Source organism: Solanum dulcamara, chromosome 4, assembly GCF_947179165.1.
Source record: "Solanum dulcamara chromosome 4, daSolDulc1.2, whole genome shotgun sequence".
Lineage (NCBI taxonomy): Eukaryota > Viridiplantae > Streptophyta > Magnoliopsida > Solanales > Solanaceae > Solanum > Solanum dulcamara.
The window spans coordinates 15,102,255-15,122,420 of NC_077240.1; the positions used below are offsets into that span (position 1 = coordinate 15,102,255).

The 20,166-nt window shown below is 34.6% G+C and overlaps 1 protein-coding gene across 2 annotated transcripts; it reads right to left on the minus strand.

Annotated features, from left to right (window-relative positions):
* Positions 1-479: 479 nt before the first annotated feature.
* On the minus strand, positions 480-16,336 carry LOC129886525 (uncharacterized). Of its 2 annotated transcripts, none has more exons than XM_055961235.1 (11): positions 15,465-16,336; positions 15,282-15,380; positions 14,921-15,132; positions 11,363-11,556; positions 11,113-11,218; positions 10,700-11,016; positions 4,640-5,047; positions 3,851-3,932; positions 2,245-3,753; positions 1,187-1,349; positions 480-812 (listed from the first exon to the last, which is right to left on the minus strand). In XM_055961235.1, exons 1-10 carry the CDS (start codon positions 15,530-15,532, stop codon positions 1,195-1,197), a joined length of 3,150 nt encoding a protein of 1,049 aa, XP_055817210.1. In that variant the 5' UTR covers positions 15,533-16,336; the 3' UTR covers positions 480-812; positions 1,187-1,194. The 2 variants fall into 2 exon arrangements, with proteins under 2 accessions (XP_055817210.1, XP_055817211.1); XM_055961236.1 differs by lacking the exon at positions 480-812 and having other exon boundaries at positions 947-1,349; positions 15,465-15,533; positions 16,100-16,336.
* Between the last annotated feature and the right edge of the window lie 3,830 nt (positions 16,337-20,166).

Genomic DNA, 20,166 nt, shown 5'->3' on the forward strand with positions numbered 1-20,166 from the left:
ACAATTGAAGTAATTCTAGTAGTGTTATTTTACATTTGAAATTACCGACCATTAGAAAAATTACTTAATAACATAATTTATTTTATTATATTCTCTGAAATTTTCTATCATTTGAAAAAATTACAAAAAATTCTATTCTCAGATACATCACTATACGCGATACGTGATGTATCGAGACATTGAATGATGTATCCAAAATCGAGACGTGATGTATCGAGACGTTGACGGATGTATCCGAATCAAAAAAACAATGTATCGAGGCGTTTTATGATGTATTCAAATTCCACCAAATTTAAGAAATTTTTGTAATTTAAAAAAGAGCAAGGATAAAATATAATTAACTCTCAACACCGTGAGATTTGTATAATCCCTACAAAGAACATGAGAGATTTTTCATTAGATAATTGGCCAAACAGGATCGTTCAGTACTTATACTCCTAGATAATTAGTTGCATTTGGAGAAACAGGAAAGAAGATACTTCACATCCAACCCACACTAGAAAGTTTAGTTTCTTTGAAGTCTGAAAAAGGAAAACAGGAATCCACATAGCGTCATGTGTGAGTTCAACTAGGATCTTTATCCTACAATTCAAACGAGTTGATACTTGTAGGTCTAAGTTAATTACAACTTATTAACAACACTTGAGATATAACCCCTCATAGACCAGCTAGTTTGGTAAGTTGCACTGTCCTCCTTTTTGCTTTCTTGCAACAATTATGTACTAATACAAGGCATTCGAGTATTATATGCACATGGAAACCACAGCTTCCTTAGTAACATCCATGTCCATTTTGCGACTCCGCCTCCATATCTGAAATAGGAATAGGAATAGCCTGAATTGTGGTGCTATACAACACAGTTCTTTCTGAAAAATAACAGACATGTCCAACAAAAGGGAAGGGGGTAGGGAAGCGGATAACAATCAAATCAGGAACACAAGGAAGATCAAGAACTGACGAGAATTTCCACAACCATGTTTGCACAATATAGTAAGAGATGTTGATACAGAGGCCCTTTCCTGCCACTAATCACTGGTGTATGTAGAGATGACAGGCAAGCAACCCTAAACCCATCACCTAGTACAAGAAAGTAGAATCTAACTATTACCAGTTCCCCTGATATTGTACCAAATACTTGCCCATAAGAGATGGTCTATCAGTACCACATCAAAGACGTTAACCTTACATGGCCAACTATCTATGTCGCAATCCCATGTCAAGCTCGTGACCATACATCCCCTGTCCACGCCCAGAAGGAAAAGGGTGAATCTGCTTTGAAGCCCTAAGCTCCATCTCAATAAGCCTTTGCAGGGCATCAGGATGATTGTTTCTGCTGTTGATATCTGGCCCTGAGGACAAAAAGAATATGAAGTAAACTCACACAGATGGACAAACATCGATAGTTCATGTTCAATCAGAAAAGTGGCACCAATTAAAGAACTAAGAGTGCAAGACCTTTTCTACAATACATGATAAGTGCACAATATTCTACTCTGTTCTAAATTTTCAGGGAACAACAATATTCAGCAGGGCCCATCTCGAGACATAGCATCCAGAAAATAAGTAGGCATGGTAATAACAATTTACTAGTTCATGTCTCAAATCCAGACATGCTTTGCAAACAGAGTAATTTGTAGCAAAAAAGAGCTGAATAATAACACAAGAATAGCTACTGTTTTTACTTGTACACGGCTAGAAAGAAACTGCAGAAAGGAACGGAAAAAGATGAGCAGCTTGATCAAAAAAAGCGAAAAGAATAAGGAGATAACTACTTGAAGTGATTTAGACCTACAGGTTTTCAAAGGCAAGCTAAGGCTGATGATGGGAAATACACAACTTGGTCATGTTAATCCTCAATTTTGACTAGATAAAAATTCAAAATCTAGCAGGAAAGAAAGTTGGAAAGATGAATAAGTTCTCCGTAAATACAAGAGACAATTAAACAATAAGGTGTATGGTGGCAGTAACCAATGGAGTTAAACTCCTATCAAATTGCAATTCAAGTGTATTGTCTTTGCCATTAGTAAAGAATGCAAGTGAGATGGTGCAGGCAGGAGATAGCAGAAACGGAATATCAACATTGTGACAGTAGAACTAAGAAATAAGCAGAAGGTGTTGCAAAGATTAAGAAACTCTTTGCTTTTATTTTAGTAAAGATCAAAGAAGAGAAACTTATTATTGAGGTGTAATCCAAAGAAGAAGACACAGACAGGGAGATGTAGATACAGCACATCAAAGTTTTACCTGGCATTTGCATCCCAAGTCCATTAACGTTAACTTGATGAGGCTTAAAAGGGAACCCTTGCATCGGGTTAGCTTCATGCACAAAGCCAGCTGCCGGATTACTGGAATGTGAAGGAACTGGACCAACACCTAGACGTTCATGTAGCAGATGAGGGGGGTGAGGTCCAGACATTTGCATCTGCTGCAGCATAGGATGATGAGCAGGAAGATCAAACCCTGTCACCCTAGAATTAGGGTGGTGAAAAGGAGGTCTCATCATGTTTCCAGCAAATTGATGACCTGGAAGAGCTTCGTGTCGAGTCATACCCTCTGGACCAGACAAAATCTGAGTGTTCAAATGAGCAGGACGAGAATCCAATGGATGAAGTAATGGTGGTTTCCCTTGATTCATTTGCAAAGGATGAAACTGAGAAGATGATGGTTGAGCATGAAGATGGTGAAACAGCATCTCAGACTCTATCTGGTCATGAGAAACCCGTGGAAAGGGCGGTGCTCCTGGACCCATCAAAGACATTTGATCGCTGCCAACAGAATTAACAGTTGCCAGGTCACCTTTACTCATATTTCCTGCGGGCATAAATGTTGAGGCCTGGGGTACCAAAGGATCACCAACACTAAATAAGCTCTCTCCTTCAGGTAGATGAAATCCACCAGCCCGATAATCACCATTTCTGGAGGCCACTCCAGTCTGGCGCCTTGAGTTGACTTCATATAAGGAATCATTGCATCCTAACCAGTTTTCTGCCTTATCCATCTTTGTGTGATCGCTGCAATCTGAAGGTAAGACAATATTCTCTTTCGTTGCTCTTCTGAATCCAATATCATCAATTATCGAAGAAGAAACGGTATCATCGGAACCAGGCAAGGACGACTTTTGAGCTTCCATAGAAATATTTAGTCCAGAACCAACTGAAATCCTCTGAACTGAAACTGGAGCTTGTGCAGATTGTAATTCCGTCATAAAAGCAGTTCCAAAAAGCGATTCAAGTGTGAGTGTATCCTTGTTATCTTCCTTCTTAGATCTGTCTTGCAGGGTGATATCAACCGGTGCCTGCAAGGATTCAATACCAGCATTGGACTTCTCTGTCACATTTCCATGATCTGGCCTCTTCTGTAATAATGAAAGGAGGTGTTGAGATGCCTGGCTATCCACAATTACAGGTTCTTTAGGCTTTGTGTGATTAGTATTCCAGCCTTTTGGCTGCGAATTAGACTTCTTTTCACTGAACTCGGATAACATTATATGTTCAAGGTCTTCACACGTAAGAATGATGGGTGCTGCATCCCTTTTACTGGGTTTGTACACAGGCTCAGGCCCCCCAAGCGGCGAAGAAGGTAAATCGGAGACAAATTTACTTGTAGGATCAGGACTATGATAGGAGAATTCTGATGGGAATTGATCTGAAGCATTAGCCTCAAAAGGTTGTGTTCTGTTTTTATCACCACCAACAATTAATGCAAGCAGATCACTAGGCCTAGATGATGAAGGATCATCTTCCTGCTTCCTCTCTGCAACAACATAAGTGAGATAAGACCATTTACATAAGATTTCAAGAGATATTGATAGAAATCAGTAAGAAATGCAAGGGGGGAGAAATAGATATACCTTCTTCGAAAAACCAATGAGCAAATTTCGATGATTGAACAGCTTTGGAGTCTAATGTTTCATTGGGTTTACTACTTTCATTCTGAGCAATATGGTCAAGCCAAAAAAATAACGTTAGCAGGGATGTCGGAAAGTAATATGAGAAGTTTTGACCACTATATAAGTCCAGAATGTTTATTATTCCCTCTGTCCCGATTTAAAACTTAAAATTCCCCTTTTACCCTTGATGAATGAATTGTAGCCACATAAATGTTTACGGTTTGTTTTAGACCACAGATTTCAAAAGTCTTCCTTTCTTTCTTAAACTTTGTGTCAAGTCAAAAAGTGTCACATAAATTGGGACGGGGGAGCTATTCTTGGACGGTAAAAGAGGAAAAGGAACAGACAAGTTGATCCTAGCATTTAGGCAGATCACAAAATAAAAAATAAAGAAAACATGTTTCCTATTGATTGTATATGTCCTGCACCAATCTCAGTCATAATAGGGTGTCTTGTAAAATTAGTTTTCTATGTTAAGGATACTGTTGTAATCTTTGGTGGGGATGAAATGAACTGTTACCACATTCAGGATTCATGAAAACAATCACAAGTCCAATGATGAATTACTCATGAATCAATGTACAAGATTATGATCATCCTAAATAATAAATCATTTCAATCTACTTGTTTTCAAAAGCGTGAAGAAATTTGAGGTGAACTGCAAAAGGACAAGTACGTTGGGGCTTCATAGGATCGCATTAGGAATAACAATTGAAATTCAAATAGCAGAGGCTCAATGAGTGTGCATACCATAACTGGAGCAACAGAGTCGGAGAGATTTGCAATGGCACTTCCAAAAATCTTATCCAGGATGGAAGTTGAATTGTTGATATTGGACTCCTCGACAAATTTGCCCCCTGAATTCTGGGCACTCAGTTCCAAAATCGAAGGCTCGTTCAAAGCTTCATGTCCCTCCAGACTTGAAGTCCGGAGTGAATGATCTCCCATGCTATGTTTCCTATCGGAATCATCTGAACTCACTGACAAGTTCACAATTTGGTCATTCTTCTTCAGAGTTGAAGTATGCAAACTCCTGTGTTCAAGTTGATCACTCGAACTAATTTTTCGGGAGCTGTGTCTTTCTAAGCTCTGATGGATACCATTTTGCGCGTCGTCTTTGGCTTCCAATAGAATTTCTTCAGTTTCCTGCTTTCCTATCTGTAGAAGTGATATGACAAGTAGGCAATTAAAGAAAATACAAATGAGGTTCGTGAAGACCTATTGATAGCAGAAAAAAATCGATCGAGGCCTATTGATGTCAATTGTAAATGTACCACGTGAACGGATACAACTCAAATTCCATAAACATGGGATCGAGTAACATGCACACAATCACATGGTTATTGCTCCCTATGTTCAGTCTCTTTGGATTTTATGCATTTTCTAAAGTCATAACATTGGATCTAGAGTAAATTACTGAGGTGGACTAATCAAGTAGGGAAATGTGAGGTAACCAATATCGTTCTTGCATGGACCATCATAGAATCAATGACATATTTTCAACAGAGAGATCTCAAGAGCTCTACATTACATCTTTAAGGGTATATCTTTGTGTAACAACAGGAACGGGAACATCTCCACCACAAGAAAATAGAAAGCACATCCCCACCTCCACATGCCATACTCCTCTTTTGCAAAATCAAGCTGTGTAAAAAAACTCGAGAATATGAAATGGAAATAATCCTTCTTTTTTTATAAGGTAAAGTTTCATTAATGAAATACCAAGAAGGTACAAAAAGTACAACAAACAAAAAGCCCCTACAAAAGATTATGGAAAGAACCCTTCTTTCCTGATCCTTTTATCTCATTCACTCTACTTTCCGTTTCATTATGTTTTCTTTCTTGGCAACACCCTCTAGTCCAGTTAAGTTCTTATCAAAGATCCACAGTCAAATTCACACTTTACACGAGCATTTGAAAACTGAAAACCATAAACCAAACTAACAGACATTAATTGTACATTAACAATTAATGTGTGTTTCCCCTACTTTTTAGTTTGCCTTCAGTTCCAAATTACTTAAAATAGACAATTTTGGAACCTTGAATCTCAGGAAGTGCATCCCATGTCACTAAGTCGCCCAATCTTCCATACAAGAATTAACAGTTTCTTTTCGAAGCATGCCAAGAAGCTAACCACCTCAGCCACTTATATACTAACACACATTCCATACATATACATACATACATATACATATACACACACATATATAGTGTATGTGTGTTGCACGTGTATTTTGTGTCTATCAATAAAAAAGTATATAAAATATAGAATAAGAATGAAGATTTTGTGATAGCAATTGACGTCGAGATAGACGCAATATTAATTTAAATGAAAAGATAAGTGTTATTACATTGACACAATAATTAAATTCAAAGTAATTGGATATCTTCCAAACCTGTAAAGGCGAAGATATTGTGTGAGTTAGTTATATAGTAGACGTAATTATAAATATATTATAGTATGATATAATATTATGTTATGGTATTGTTTAGTTATATAGTAGTCATAATTATAAATATATTATTGTAAGATATAATATGTTATGCTATTGATGAGATAATTATATCCAAAATCATATTTAAGTTATAAAATAAAAGTTGACTAAAAGTGTAACTTTCCGAAAATAATGCCTATTGCAAAAAACTGAATCACACCATTAAATTTTAATTAATCTACTCTTTCTTCTACTGAAGAGAGCCTTCGTGCTCTATCCAAACACATAACTATGCATCTGGATTCTACATCTGAATATATTTGGATGTTGACTTTTTTATGAAAGCATAAAAATTATTTGAGTTATAAGTCATACCTTAAAATTAGATTAACATCCTCTTATATTCTTTTAAAGTAGTGCTCCAATTTTGTCTACTCAATACTCTCTAGTATATTATCAATCGTACCTTGATATCTTTTTATTTTTAGAATTTTATTGATTGTTCTTTTCTAAAATATTCAGGCTGCTTTGCTTCTTGTTTCACATTCATATCTACCACAGGAAAGCAAAATAATTTTAGGCATAGGAGTAGTATATATAGATATTTCTTGTTTTTGCACTTATAGTTTATAGTAGTAGTAGTAGTATTAGTAGTAGTTTGTACAAGATTCACAACCTTCAATTTTGCAGCACACACATGTTAATAAGATTTGTACTTCAATTCAATAAAACACACGATATTGATATCCTTATCCTTAAAAATTATTTATTAAAATTTTATTCTACTCTTAAGTCTTAACGACACGACTTGTTAGATTCACTTGATATAAAATTCATTTCTATAAGAAGAGTAAAAATAATTTTAAAAAAAGGTGCAACTCTCACCGTCACTTATTTAAAATAATATATTTTGTACTTTTAATATATTCACTAACATGTTAAACGCCTTATTAAAGTTTTGCGTCTAATCCAATGTCTTTACATAAAATAGAACGAATAAAGTAATATAATGTAGGTTTCAATTTAGTACTTTATGTTGATCCTCATTATAGCAAAAAAGATTTTGACCTTTCCAAAAGTATGTATAGAGTGTTAAGAGAATTGATTATTTAAAAGCCAAGTATCTTAAAATATATATTTAGAGGACTGATTTGGAAATTACTAACACCTTGAGGTTGCATATGAATTAGTTTCTTAATTTATTTTTGAAGAAAATTTTTCATCAACCTGTCAAAAACTTTCAAAGTCCTAAATTCAATAGTAGCTTATTCTATAAATAAACTAGTTTGTTATTTTTATATATTAAAGAAAAATTTAAAAACCATTGAAGAAAATTATGTAAAAATAGGAGAGAGTGAGAGAGACTGTGTTTGTTAAGTAATTTTCCATTTATTTCCTCTTTTTATTTGTTTCCAATAAACGATATTGACTATTCGTCATATCAATGGTTTCATTTTTAATTTACAACACATGATTTTTATTTTTTATAATATTAAGAAAAGTAACACGAAATCTATTATAGTTATGCCATATAGTTCAAATAAGGAACAAAAAGAAGTAAAATCTTAATTGATTTTGAAGTACTAAATATTAAGATTTTATATGTACATATAATTTTAAAAGTACAAAAACATACCCAGTGTAGTCCTACAAGTGGGATCTGGCATGGTAGGATGTATGCAAACCTTTACCCGGGCCTTATGGAGTAGGGAATTTGCTTCCGAAAGACTCTCGGCTCAAAAAGAAGAAAAGAAAGGGCAAGAAGAGAAAATGAAGAAAGAGAAAAAGGAATTTGAAGCGCGGATGCAAGGAGAAAGCAATACGATTTAATACTACAAGATAAGTTAAATCAAAGACTTGATAGATTTTTTGTTCAAAAATTATTTTTATTTATATGATGAATTTGGAAAAGAATTGAATTGGATTATTATTATTATTATTATTATTATTAATTTATAATTGTAGTGTCCCTGCCAACTTTCGCGCACCTTGACTAATTCCACGGGATACGTGTCACTTCCAATCAGCTACAAGTATCAGATAACTTTGTCCATCAAGGCTAGATTAGATGGGAAGAAATCACCCAGTGTTTTTGTCTCTAATGAAAATTGAACTTGAGACCTCACGGTGCTCAACCCACGTCATTGACCAATAAGCACATCCTTGGGTGAATTGAATTGAATTATTTATCTAATAATGAATTCAAAGACTTAATTATTTTCTCTAAACATTAAACGAAATTATTTACTTTTTTGTTGATTCAAGTGCTTAGTATTAGTTCACAGGGATATAAATTATTTAAGATAATTAAAATTTTAATTGACTAATGTCCTAAATATTAAGACATCTAACACAGTTCAAATAAGGAAGGATTTATTAAATATAAATTTAGTTGATTTCAAGGTAAGGCTGCGTACAATAGAATCTTGTGGTCAGGCCCTTCCCCGGACCCCGCGCATAGCGGAAGCTTTAGTGCACCGGACTGCCCTTTTTAGTTGATTTCAAAGTCCTAAATATTAAAATAGTGTAGGAGGTATTATGCATGGTTAATTATGTTATATATTTCAAATATGAAAATGATTTATATCAGGTTAAATCTTACAACAGCAACATACCCAGTGAAATCCCACTAAGTGGGGCCTGAGAGGGTATAGTGTATGCAGATCTTAAAATTCAAAATATAAGAATTCCCTATATAGTTCAAGTAAGAAAAGTATTCAATAAGCAAATTTAATTGATTTCAAAGTCCTAAATATGAAGAGAAAGAAAAATCTGAATCATCTTCTTTAAACATAGAACGCTCAATTTCATTGACCTATCTAATAGGAATACCGGATCATGACATTGTTAGAAGACTGTGAGCATCAACAATTAAGAAAATAGGCAATTGTATGGTCTTCAGGATTAGAAATTCAAGATGAGGGTGAATTTTTGTTCTCGGGGACAAAAGAAGTATTTGGAATTGAAAATTCATGTAAATTTAGTCTTGATTCTTCTGTCATTATCGTCTAACCAAACCAAAACAAATCAGAAATAACTATATATAGACGGAAAAGTAAGCATAAACAAATTACTCCTTCCGTCCCAATTTATGTGATGTAACTTGATTGGGCACGAAGATTAAAAAATATGAGAAAACTTTGCAATGTTCCAAAATTATCCTTAAAATAAACAATTTTTCTAAAATAGAAAAAATAGAAGAGTGCACCTTTGTGGACTTTTTGCCAAATAAGTGGGACCCAACATATGTAAAATATTGACAGTGTTGTTAAATATTTGCCACATAAAGAAATGTGTGATTCTTTTTGGGGCGAAATAAAAAGGAAAGTGTCACATAAATTGGGAGAAAAAAAAACTAAATAATAAGGTAAGAATTTATTTAAGTAATACTTTAACTGATTAGACAGGATATGGTGCAACTTCATATTACCGAGAACATGACTCTGGATAGGAAGGAGTGGAGGTCGTATATTAAGGCGGAAGATTAATAGGGGTAGAGTGTTGCCTTGCCTTGTGAAGGTTTAGGCTTGTTAGTGCATGTCGAAGTACTAGTCGTACCCTTGTAATTCTAGCAATATGTTGTTTATTGTATTTCGATTATCATACTATTTTATTGTTGTTATTGTTCTTTCTGGTAGACTTTACACTTTTCGTAACTGTTATGCTTTTTTCGTATTAACTGTTATGCTTTTTTCGTATTAACTGTTATTCTCTCTTTCATTGTTTTCTCCTCCTTTTACTTTCGAAAACAGGAAGAGAACGAGGTAGTGGTAAGGTCTACGTACACTCTATCCTCCCAGACCCCATCCAGGGGGATTTCAATGGGTATGTTGTTGTTGTAGTAATACTTTAACTGGTTTTAAATTCCTAAATATTAGTAGTTCTTATTTTGTTCAAATAAATAATGATTGTAATAGTCAAAATTTAATTAATTTTGAAGTTCTAAATATTAAGAAAATAATTAAATGACAATTTAGACCGATGTGAAATCAATTTTCAAATGGTAAAAAAGGTGAACAACATTTTGCTAAGGACTTTCGTGTTATATATATATATATATATATATATATATATATATATATATATATATATATATATATAAGCTATAAAACATTACAAAGGATCAGGCTGCTTAACAGCTTTGTATCACCTGGCTGCTGAAGACAGCCCCAAATATTAGAAATCCCTTTCCTAAGGCCCATCATTAGGAAGAGAGGGAGGAAAAGAACACAAAAACTTAGGCCAATAAATGCACAATACTGAGTGGATAACCAAGCCAAACAATGCACAAAGCAGAGTGGTTTACTCCATCTCTCATAATGATGCACCAGATTTGATGTTTATGTATAAGATAAACTAAGAGATGTACAAGTACCTCTGTCAAACATGAATGGTTCAAAGTTGTTGAGCCAGAAGTCTTATCCGTAACAGTGGTTTTAAAGCCCGGGGGCACAAGCGGTCTAGATGGAAGATTCTGTGAAGAGGAAGATGATTTTCCAGAATCATTGTTTGCGATAGGCTGGCTGGCCATTATATCTACTTTAGTATTCTTGTCCAGAACCCCCCGATCCTTTTTATCATCCAGCAGTACCGAGATTTCTGAATCATATTCAGCTGTGTGCTTCTCTGCATTAGGTTTCTGCTTCTCTTGAAGAGCCTTCTGCTGCTCCTTCCTCATCAACTCAAAAGAAGCTGTAAGAAAGTCAATCAACGCTCAATTGTCCACAAACTCATCAAAATTGCATATTATATAAGAGCCACGCACGATATTACTGAAAGAGGTAATACCTCTTCTCTTCCTTTCCTCTTCCACTCTGTCCTCACTTGCACACTCAACTGAACCAAAGGTCTCATCATTGAATGCATCAGTGTTTCTACGAGAATGAGGTACTGCCTGAAGGTATTGCAAGAATAAAATTGAATAAGTTAAATTCCTCTCAAAGATCTTCAAAGCATAATCTGAAATAATGGGACAAGTCATGCAGCAGACCAAGCAAGTGGTCACTACGTTGGGCGGCAATGATCAAGTGAATTTCACCTTATAGGGGCGAGGAGGATGGTATGGCTCATTGCTCCTGTTAAGTTGATAGTTATCACTTGCTCGGACCTTAGTTGCAGCCGTTCCAGATGCATACGCAGATGGCCTGGGAAATGAACCACTTCCAAGAAGCCCATCATGCTCAGAACTCTGCCAAGTGCGTCGGGCTTGATTACCATAGCGTCTACCAGGATCTGTAGAAAATGTTTGCCAAATAAATGTTTCTCAAGGCAAAATTACCATTTAGTACCCACATGCACATGCGCATAAAATGAAAAATAGTGGAAGATCAGGATCAAGGTCAAATACCCTATAGTTCTTAAATGCAAGAGGAGCACTGTTTCTGCAAACCAGTCATCTAATCATGAGAATTGCAAGAAATTGGAGCTAAAAAATAACCTATAAATACTTTACAGACTTTCTCAGAATTCAGGAGACTAATGACTTGACCACAACTATAACAGTATAACCTGCATCCCAATTCTTGTTATGGAGATGCACGTAAATGCAGAGACAAGACCTTTAATAAGCATTCCTCAGACTACTATTTATGGAGATCACAGATGGAACGAATATAGTACTCGAAGAAGGAATAAGCAAATGAAAGGCACTTATGCAGCAGTCACGAAAAAACAACCAACAAAAAAGAAGAAAAAGTTATCATGAAATGTGATACTTGACAAGAGGAAATAACATTGATTTGGTTTACCCAAATATAGCTATCTGAGTCAGATTGGAATGTTTTTGACACTTTCCACCCAACTATATTGGTTTCTGAGTCTGACAATAAAAATAAAAATAGAAAAATCAGTGCAATCCCACAAGTGGGGTCTGGGGAGGGTGGTATGTACGAAGCCATGCCCCTACCTTTGTTAAGTCTAACAATCAAAAAGAAAAGAAAAAAAAACACAGTGGTTTTTGAAGGAAAGGGGTTGCAAAGTTGAGTGAGAATGATGTTTAGTTAGAAGGAGCACACCGCTGCACCATTACACAAGTTGCCTACCCAGCATAGGATAAATGAAGAACAAGAATGAAAAAGACAGCACCTTCAGCATTGTGAATTCGCAGGTACATAATTGTCCGGATGCCCCAAAACATTAGTAGTATAAAAACCCTAATGGAGGAAAAAAGGATGGCAAAAGAAGTCAAACTCCATGAGAAGTCAGTTTCTTTGGGAAGGGAATTCTGAAAGGAAAAAGGTTCATCTGGTAAAGTGGCAGGAGGTTATAAAGGGTAAGCAAGGTGGAGGTTTGGGAGTAAAAGATTTGAAACTTCACAACAAGAGTTTGTTGTTCAAATGGTTGTGGAGATACAATGAAAATGGAGAGAAACCCTGGAAGAAGCTTATTGACACCAGAGAAGGGTTCTGGAAATCCTGTAGTGTCTACGCCGACAAAAACTGGAGTATGGGAGTAGATAGGTAGATTATGGCCAGAATTTCAGAAATACATCTCATTGGAAGTTGGTGATGGGGAAGAATCAGATGTTTGACAAGATGTTTGGCTGGAAGAAGAAAAGCTGATGAACACTATCCTACATTGTATAGTTTAACCAGGAAAAAACAGTGTACTGTTGCAGAATGCTAGATAGGAGAGGAACGGAGATTCAATTCAGGAAATACTTTAATGATTGGGAAGATGATGAAATTGGTCAACTTCTACAATTTTTTGAACCTACGATCCTTGACTATAGATTGCTAGTAGGTTGGATTCTCAGATTTGGATAGCTGAAAAAGATGGGGAGTTCTCAGTAGAAAGCTGTTATTGTCTTTTGTAGAAACAAGTAGGTCACTAGGTGATTTCTTCCTATCTTTCCTAGCCTTGGTGGATAGAGTTACTTGGTACTTGTTATTAGTTAAGGTGCACGCAAGTTCACCCGGACACCACGGTTCTCAAAAAAAAGGGAGTAGGTCATTGGGATTTGACTTGGCCATGGACGCTGTTGTGGAATCACAAGCACCTCTTAAAGTAGCTTGTTTTGGCTGGTGGCAGCTAGGAATGCATGTTTAACGTAAGATATGTTGTGGAGAATAGGAATTTCTCTGTGCAGTATATGCTTTTTCTGTGAATATTCGCAGGAATCTGCAGAGCATTTGTTTCTGCATTGTAGTCACGCAAAGCAGCTCTTCCTATACATGAGTGGTGTGCAATGGGTGATGCCAAAGAATGTGGAAGACCTTTGGTTATCTGGCGGAATCAGAAAGTTAGGAAAAACTGAAGAGACACGGGAAGGCCATACCTCTTTGCATCTTTGGACCATTTGGTTAGAAGGAAATAAGCGATGTAGGTCTTGGTAAAGTCAACTAAAACATTTATTCTTTGTTGATATAACTCTCAAGCCTTAACACTCTCATTTCCATTTCAAGTTTGCATACACCATTTTAATTGTTCATAATAGTTTGTAGATCTCAATCTTTATAACTAAATTTATTTCTCAAATAACAAATATAAAAAGATTGTCTTGATAGTATATATAGCATAATTCTCTTTGCTTTCCTTCTAAAATATTTAGTATATACAAGTATAATCCTCATAGGATTGATAGTTTCTCTGCACTGTACTACTTGTGTGGTTTAGTGTGCTTGTTATAATGTTCAGTCTCATCAGTACTCCTGAAGTACTGTTACCCTCTGATAACTCATTCAACAGAGTTACCCTGTATCAGCAAGCTTGGTAACGAGACACATACGGGATGATGTTCCTGTTGTAGTGTTCTCTCTAGTTATTCAGACTTGCACCTTGTCCTGATGCACTATCTTTTAATGTAAATTCATGTAATACAAAGATAATAGGACATCCACGTCAGTAAGCATTTGATATTTGCTATTTAGTAAGGAAACATCTTGGAAAACTTTAGACAGTTAAATACCCCTTAACATTGCATACGATTCTTAGCCCAAGACATTAGTTGGTTACGAACATTAATCCTAGTTATTCATATTTATGGTCTTTGTTGTTTCAATATTGTTCAGGGACAGCACCACTTACTTACATCAGCTTTACATTACGAGCTCATGAGTAGTTAAAGGACCCATCAATCGAAGGCAAAAGCCTCGTGAATGGTTAGAATATCCAGAGCAGCACCAGCAACTCTACCTCGGATGTTTCAAATCAAAAGGCCTAAACCTTTGGTCATCTGCTTCCACCTGAACACAATTTTTGACCTTTCCCAGATGTTTGGCTCCAATAACCATTTAGAATATCTTCCAACCATTCAACACCTATTCAATAGCCAAAGACGCTGAATATCTTAATATTAGCTCCATCACATGTCCCCCTCAAGACTCCTGGCTAATTGATTCCTCCGTTCTATCTTTGTTCGTTCAGACAACATGATCCCAGGTTAGTGTACTATGCTGGCCTAGGACCATGCAAAGGAGCAATTTTGCACATGAAAAAACAACTTTACTACAAAGTGGACTGGGCATGCCGTGAATCTCTAGCTTGTGGTCTCACGGAAGTAAATTGTACAATCATGGACTACAAATATGTATTCATAGTTGAAGCAATCAAGTTTAACATAGACAACAATTATATATGAAAGAATTATCAGTTTTACCTGAATCTTTATCTGATTGTGAATCACTGTCTCGATCACTACGCCCTGAGGAACGGCTATCCCATCTTCCATAAATGCCTCTGGAATTTCCATCAGAATCCCCACGAGTAGGTGGAGACGAACTATAATCATTGCGTCTAAAACCTTGAGATGGCAAATTTCCAGATAGTTTTTGGCGGTCTTGTATGCCACGTGAGGTGTCCTCAAGCTCACTATTTAAATTTAAAATGCAAATTACTAATCCTTTCCATGATGACCAAAAGAAAATTACCTAACAGAGAAATACCAACAAAATTTGGGAGAATAAAAATTAATTTCTCCTAGATTTCAAGCAAATGACACTTTATGCGAACATTCTTACCTCAGGATCAACTGATCAAACCCAGTTGGTAGCTTCTGGCAAATCTCCAGTTGACTGAGTGACAAAAGAAACTCTCTTGTATATGATACTTTTGGATGCCTGAGTTATCACAAAGAGCATTCACATTAAAAAAGTTAACAAATAAACCCTGTTAGAAATTGAACAAAAAAGTTAAATCATTACTTCCGAACTTCATCACCAATTTCAGAGACGTGATTGGTGACGCTTCTATCCTCATTCTCCAAGCTCATTCTGCAATATCACAACTTGCGCACAAGCTAACCTCACCCACGATGAATAAGTAGCACTACTATCAAATAAATATGCTTCACCCACGAAAGCTTGATACAATAAATCAACAATAATAAACAAGATTCAAGTCATGTTCTACAAACTTCTCCCAAATCAACCCCTATATAAAAGCGATCCAATAAGATTCCAACTATCCAAGTTTGCAACAAAACACCGATATTTTATAACATGATCAACCAACCCAAAATTCTAAACGTCAAACCAGGGCCAGCATCAATCTAAATTCCAGAAAGTCCCATTCAAATGAAACCGGATATAAATTATACACAGCTACCCAACAGTAATTTCAGCTCCGACCCAGCTCAGCTATTTCCAAATCGACTTCCACCTCCTGATACAAAACAATGCAAATCCTAATATCGCGTACAACCTCTTCTTTTCATAACTATATACAAACAGGTAATGCTCAATACGATTCACACAACCGCGGATAAATTCTAGGGTTTCATTCGTAATCTGATGCTGAAATTGAACTTTATTGAGAATCTAGGGTTGATAAATTCTACCTGGATCAAGCGATAGAGGGGGGTTTTGCAAATTCAAAGTTGTTCGATTGATTGCGATAGATACAGATTATCTATATGTATCCGTATGTATAGGTAGATATATGTTATGTATGTATATAGTCGTGAATATGGGAGAAGAGGAGGAGGAGAAGAGGAGAGACGATGCTTGTGGGTTCCTGTGTTCCTCTATCAGAAAAAAACATAACCAACGAGATGGATGACGTTTGTATAATATTTGGTTATAAAGAAAAACTTTTAGGTCAATTTTAGTGTACTGTAAAATATTTGTAGGAAATGAGAGTTAATAGTGGATCCCAATTTTATTTGCTATTTCAATTTAGGTCTGTTACAAGGAAAATGAATACACATATAATAAAATCATCATATAGCTTATGTAACCAAAGTATGTGCAAATCACCATAGTAATGAGTGTGAATGTGGTGGAAAAAAAGAAACTTATTTTTCCTAAAAGCTTTTTGGGATTTTTGGTTGAAATTAGGAATTAAAAATAAGCTTAGATTATTTTTTAAAAAAAAATGTGTGATTAATTTTTTATCGTCAATATTAATTTAGCAAAAAGACGAACAAGTGTGAATAGTATATATAAAGTTTGTGGTCTTGGACATAAAAATATAAGAACACGTGTTATTTAAATGTTTCCGTCTCAATTTTTGTGAAAGCAATATCTAATAAATTAATTGAGTATTGAAAATATTACTGATTTTTCTATTTGATAATATAATATATTATTCTTAAATACTATATTTTTTCTTGAATCTATAAAATCGTTAAGTTTATTGTTATTAAGCGGCAAATTTGAAAAAATAAAAATTCTTGATTATTTTGTAAGGAAAGGTTATAACAAGAGATATTGTTTCTAAATATTTCTTTGGGTATGATAAATTTAAAGATTCATTAACTAATCGACTATCTTTTTATTCCTCGACCGAAAATCGGCATGTGCTTAAACTAATAAACCTATAAGATGCCATTTTATTGTATATAAATGTAGAATTGCATATTAAGTCAATGGGCATATTTGATTTGATAGTTGTGGATAGTTTTGAAAAACTGTTTTATGTTCATGGATCCTCGATTTAATATGTTGGAACAATTATGACGGCTGAAGCAATTGCATTGAGGAAGACTTTTGAATGTTGTAAGTAATGGATGAAAGAATGTGAAGAATTTTCTGATGCTACAAATGTTGTCGATATGATCCATAAATGAGTAGCTAAAAGGTAAAAGTGATGTGAAAAAAAAAGGTATAAGTGATGTGTAAAAACATTTAGAAGCTCTCAAACATATCTAATCATGTCAATTTTATATATATTCCTAGATGTTTGAACAAAATAGCTCATAGTTTAATTAATTTTTCTATTTATTTGCCGAAGAAGATTTTCTGGAATAATTTTTTGGGAAAATTATCCATTTACACATGTTGTATTACTATATTTACTAATATTTCTTACCATTTGTAAAAATATCAAAAATCCCTCTTTTTTTTACTCTCTCACAGATACATCACATTTAACTTATATCAAATATCCTAAATTCACACCTAATCTATAGCTTCGTCCTCAACAGTTTTTTTTTTCAATTTCAGTCCATCTATTACTCAATTTCAAGCTTTTAAGTAAGATATATTCAAGTTTTACCTTATCTGAAATCTCACTTCATTCTCACCTCCTTCGATTTTCTCTGTTTTCTTCTGTAATTTTTTTTTACTCATATTATTCACTGATACATATGGAATCCGCTCCATCTTTTAATGTTGGTCTCACACAGTTGAATAAAAATCAATGAATTCTTGTTTCACCGGGTTCTGATTCATCTTGAGAAGGTTACGACGAGGTTAGATCCAAATATCATAACGATCCAGCAGTGATGAATAAGCTACGTGAGAAATTGAAGTCGAAATCTCCAGTTCAACATGCACCCAAAGAAGCAGAGAAGAAGATTGAGGGGTTACAACACGCCCTAATCTCCCAAAGGTATGAGTTTCATATAAGATGTGTTATTTTTAAATGTCGTTTTTTCTGAAGATTCACTGCTTCTGATACATCTAGTTTGTGTATCAGATTCTTATGTATCAAGCTTTAATGTTTCTGATACATCGTGTTTTTGTATCGAATTCTCATGTATCAAGCTTTACTGCTTCTGATACATCTTGTTTATGTATCAGATTCTCATGTATCAAGTTTTACTGCTTCTGATACATTTAGTTTATGTATCAGATTCTTATGTATCAAGCTTTAATGCTTCTGATACATCGTGTTTTTGTATCAGATTCTTATGTATCAAGCTTTACTGCTTATGATATATCCTGTTTATGTATCAAGTTCAAGTTGTATTTAATCATTTTCCATGTCAATGCAGGGAATGAAATACGTATCAAGAAGATTCTTTCACACTCCTTGAGATTTGACACTGCATATACGGCTAATTTTATTGATGATTTCAAATCATCAATAGGTAAAGAAGCTATACAAACTTTTTTTGGCTATTCAACAATTTAGCAGACTTTTAAGTTTTTCTCATGTATCAAACTTGAATATAAGATGAAAGTCTATATGTCATATTCTCATGTATCAAGCTTTACTGCTTTTGATACATCTTGTTTATGTATCAGATTCTCATTATCAAGCTTTACTGTTTCTGATACATCTTGTTTATGTATCAGATTCTCATGTATCAAGCTTTACTGTTTCTGATACATCTTGTTTATGTATCAAATTCTAATCTATCAAGTTTTACTGCTTCTGATACATCTTTAAATATTGAGAAAGTCCACATACCAGTGCATCTTCTACCATTGCTGCAAAAATCTTTAAAAAAAATAAAAGTTAGACCAGAATAAGATGGGTATTTTAGCTTCACTTCTCTTGTAACCCAAAAAAATTCCAAAAAAATATTATGAGATATACACAGTAGTGTAAATAGGGGAGATAAAAAAAATGAAGGGAAAATATAAGAACAGAAGAACAGAGAATGAAAGGGGTGGGATGCCACGTAGGATAGTGATGGAGGGATTTTCTATTTCTTTTAATAAAATAAAAAAATAGATAGTTAGAATAGAAACATCAAGAAGGTTGTAGAGAGTTGTTTGTTTCTGTGAATGAAAGTTTAGAGATGAAAAATGTAAATGTCAAGCTGGCCCATTAATTGAAACCATATCTCTATCTCTCTCATAAATAGTGACACCAAAGTTCATGTGTCAACTCTATGTAAAGATTAACACCCATATCATATGTGAAAAAGCTATACAAACCTTTTTTTGGCTATTCAACAATTTAATAGACTTTAATTTTTTTTCTCATGTATCAAATTTGAATATAAGATGAAAGTCTATGTATCATATTCTCATGTATCAAACTTAACTGCTTCTGATACATCTTGTTTTGTGTATCAGATTCTCATTTATCAAGCCTTACTGCTTCTGATACATCTTGTTTTTGTATCAGATTGTCATGTATCAAACTTGTTTGCTTCTGATACATCTTGTTTATGTATCAGATTCTCATGTATCATTCTTTAATGCTTGAATCTCATGTATCAAGCTTTAATGCTTGAATCTCATGTATCAAGCTTTAATGCTTTTGATACATCTTATTTATTTATCAGATTCTCATGTATCAAGATGTAATGATTCTGATACATCCTGTTTATGTATCAGATTCTCGTGTATCAAGCTTTACTGCTTCTGATACATCTTGTTTATGTATCAGAATCTCGTGTATCAAGCTTTAGTGCTTCTAATACATCTTGTTTATGTATCAAATTCTCATGTATCAAGATTTAATGATTTTGATACATATTGTTTATATATCAGAATCTCATGTATCAAGCTTTAGTGCTTCTGATACATGAGATTAACACCCATATCAAGCTCGTTTTTCTTCAACTCTATGTAAAGATTAACACCCATATCATTACGAATAATCATTGACGACTAGTTATCTTGAACGATGTATCGAATTTCAATATTTTTCACTGATTCATCTATGGTCAATTCAGCAGCGATTGCTGCTTTTAGATTCGAGTAAGATACATTGTCGCCCACTACG

Excerpts from the sequence above, each read along its gene's own strand:
- LOC129886525 (XM_055961235.1), bottom strand. The coding sequence starts at position 15,532 with ATGAGCTTGGAGAATGAGGATAGAAGCGTCACCAATCACGTCTCTGAA. Across the intron at positions 11,557-14,920 it reads ACAATCAGATAAAGATTCAG|ATCCTGGTAGACGCTATGGT; the intron begins GTAAAACTGATA and ends CATTTTCTACAG. Across the intron at positions 5,048-10,699 it reads ACCATTCATGTTTGACAGAG|ATAGGAAAGCAGGAAACTGA; the intron begins GTACTTGTACAT and ends TCACTTCTACAG.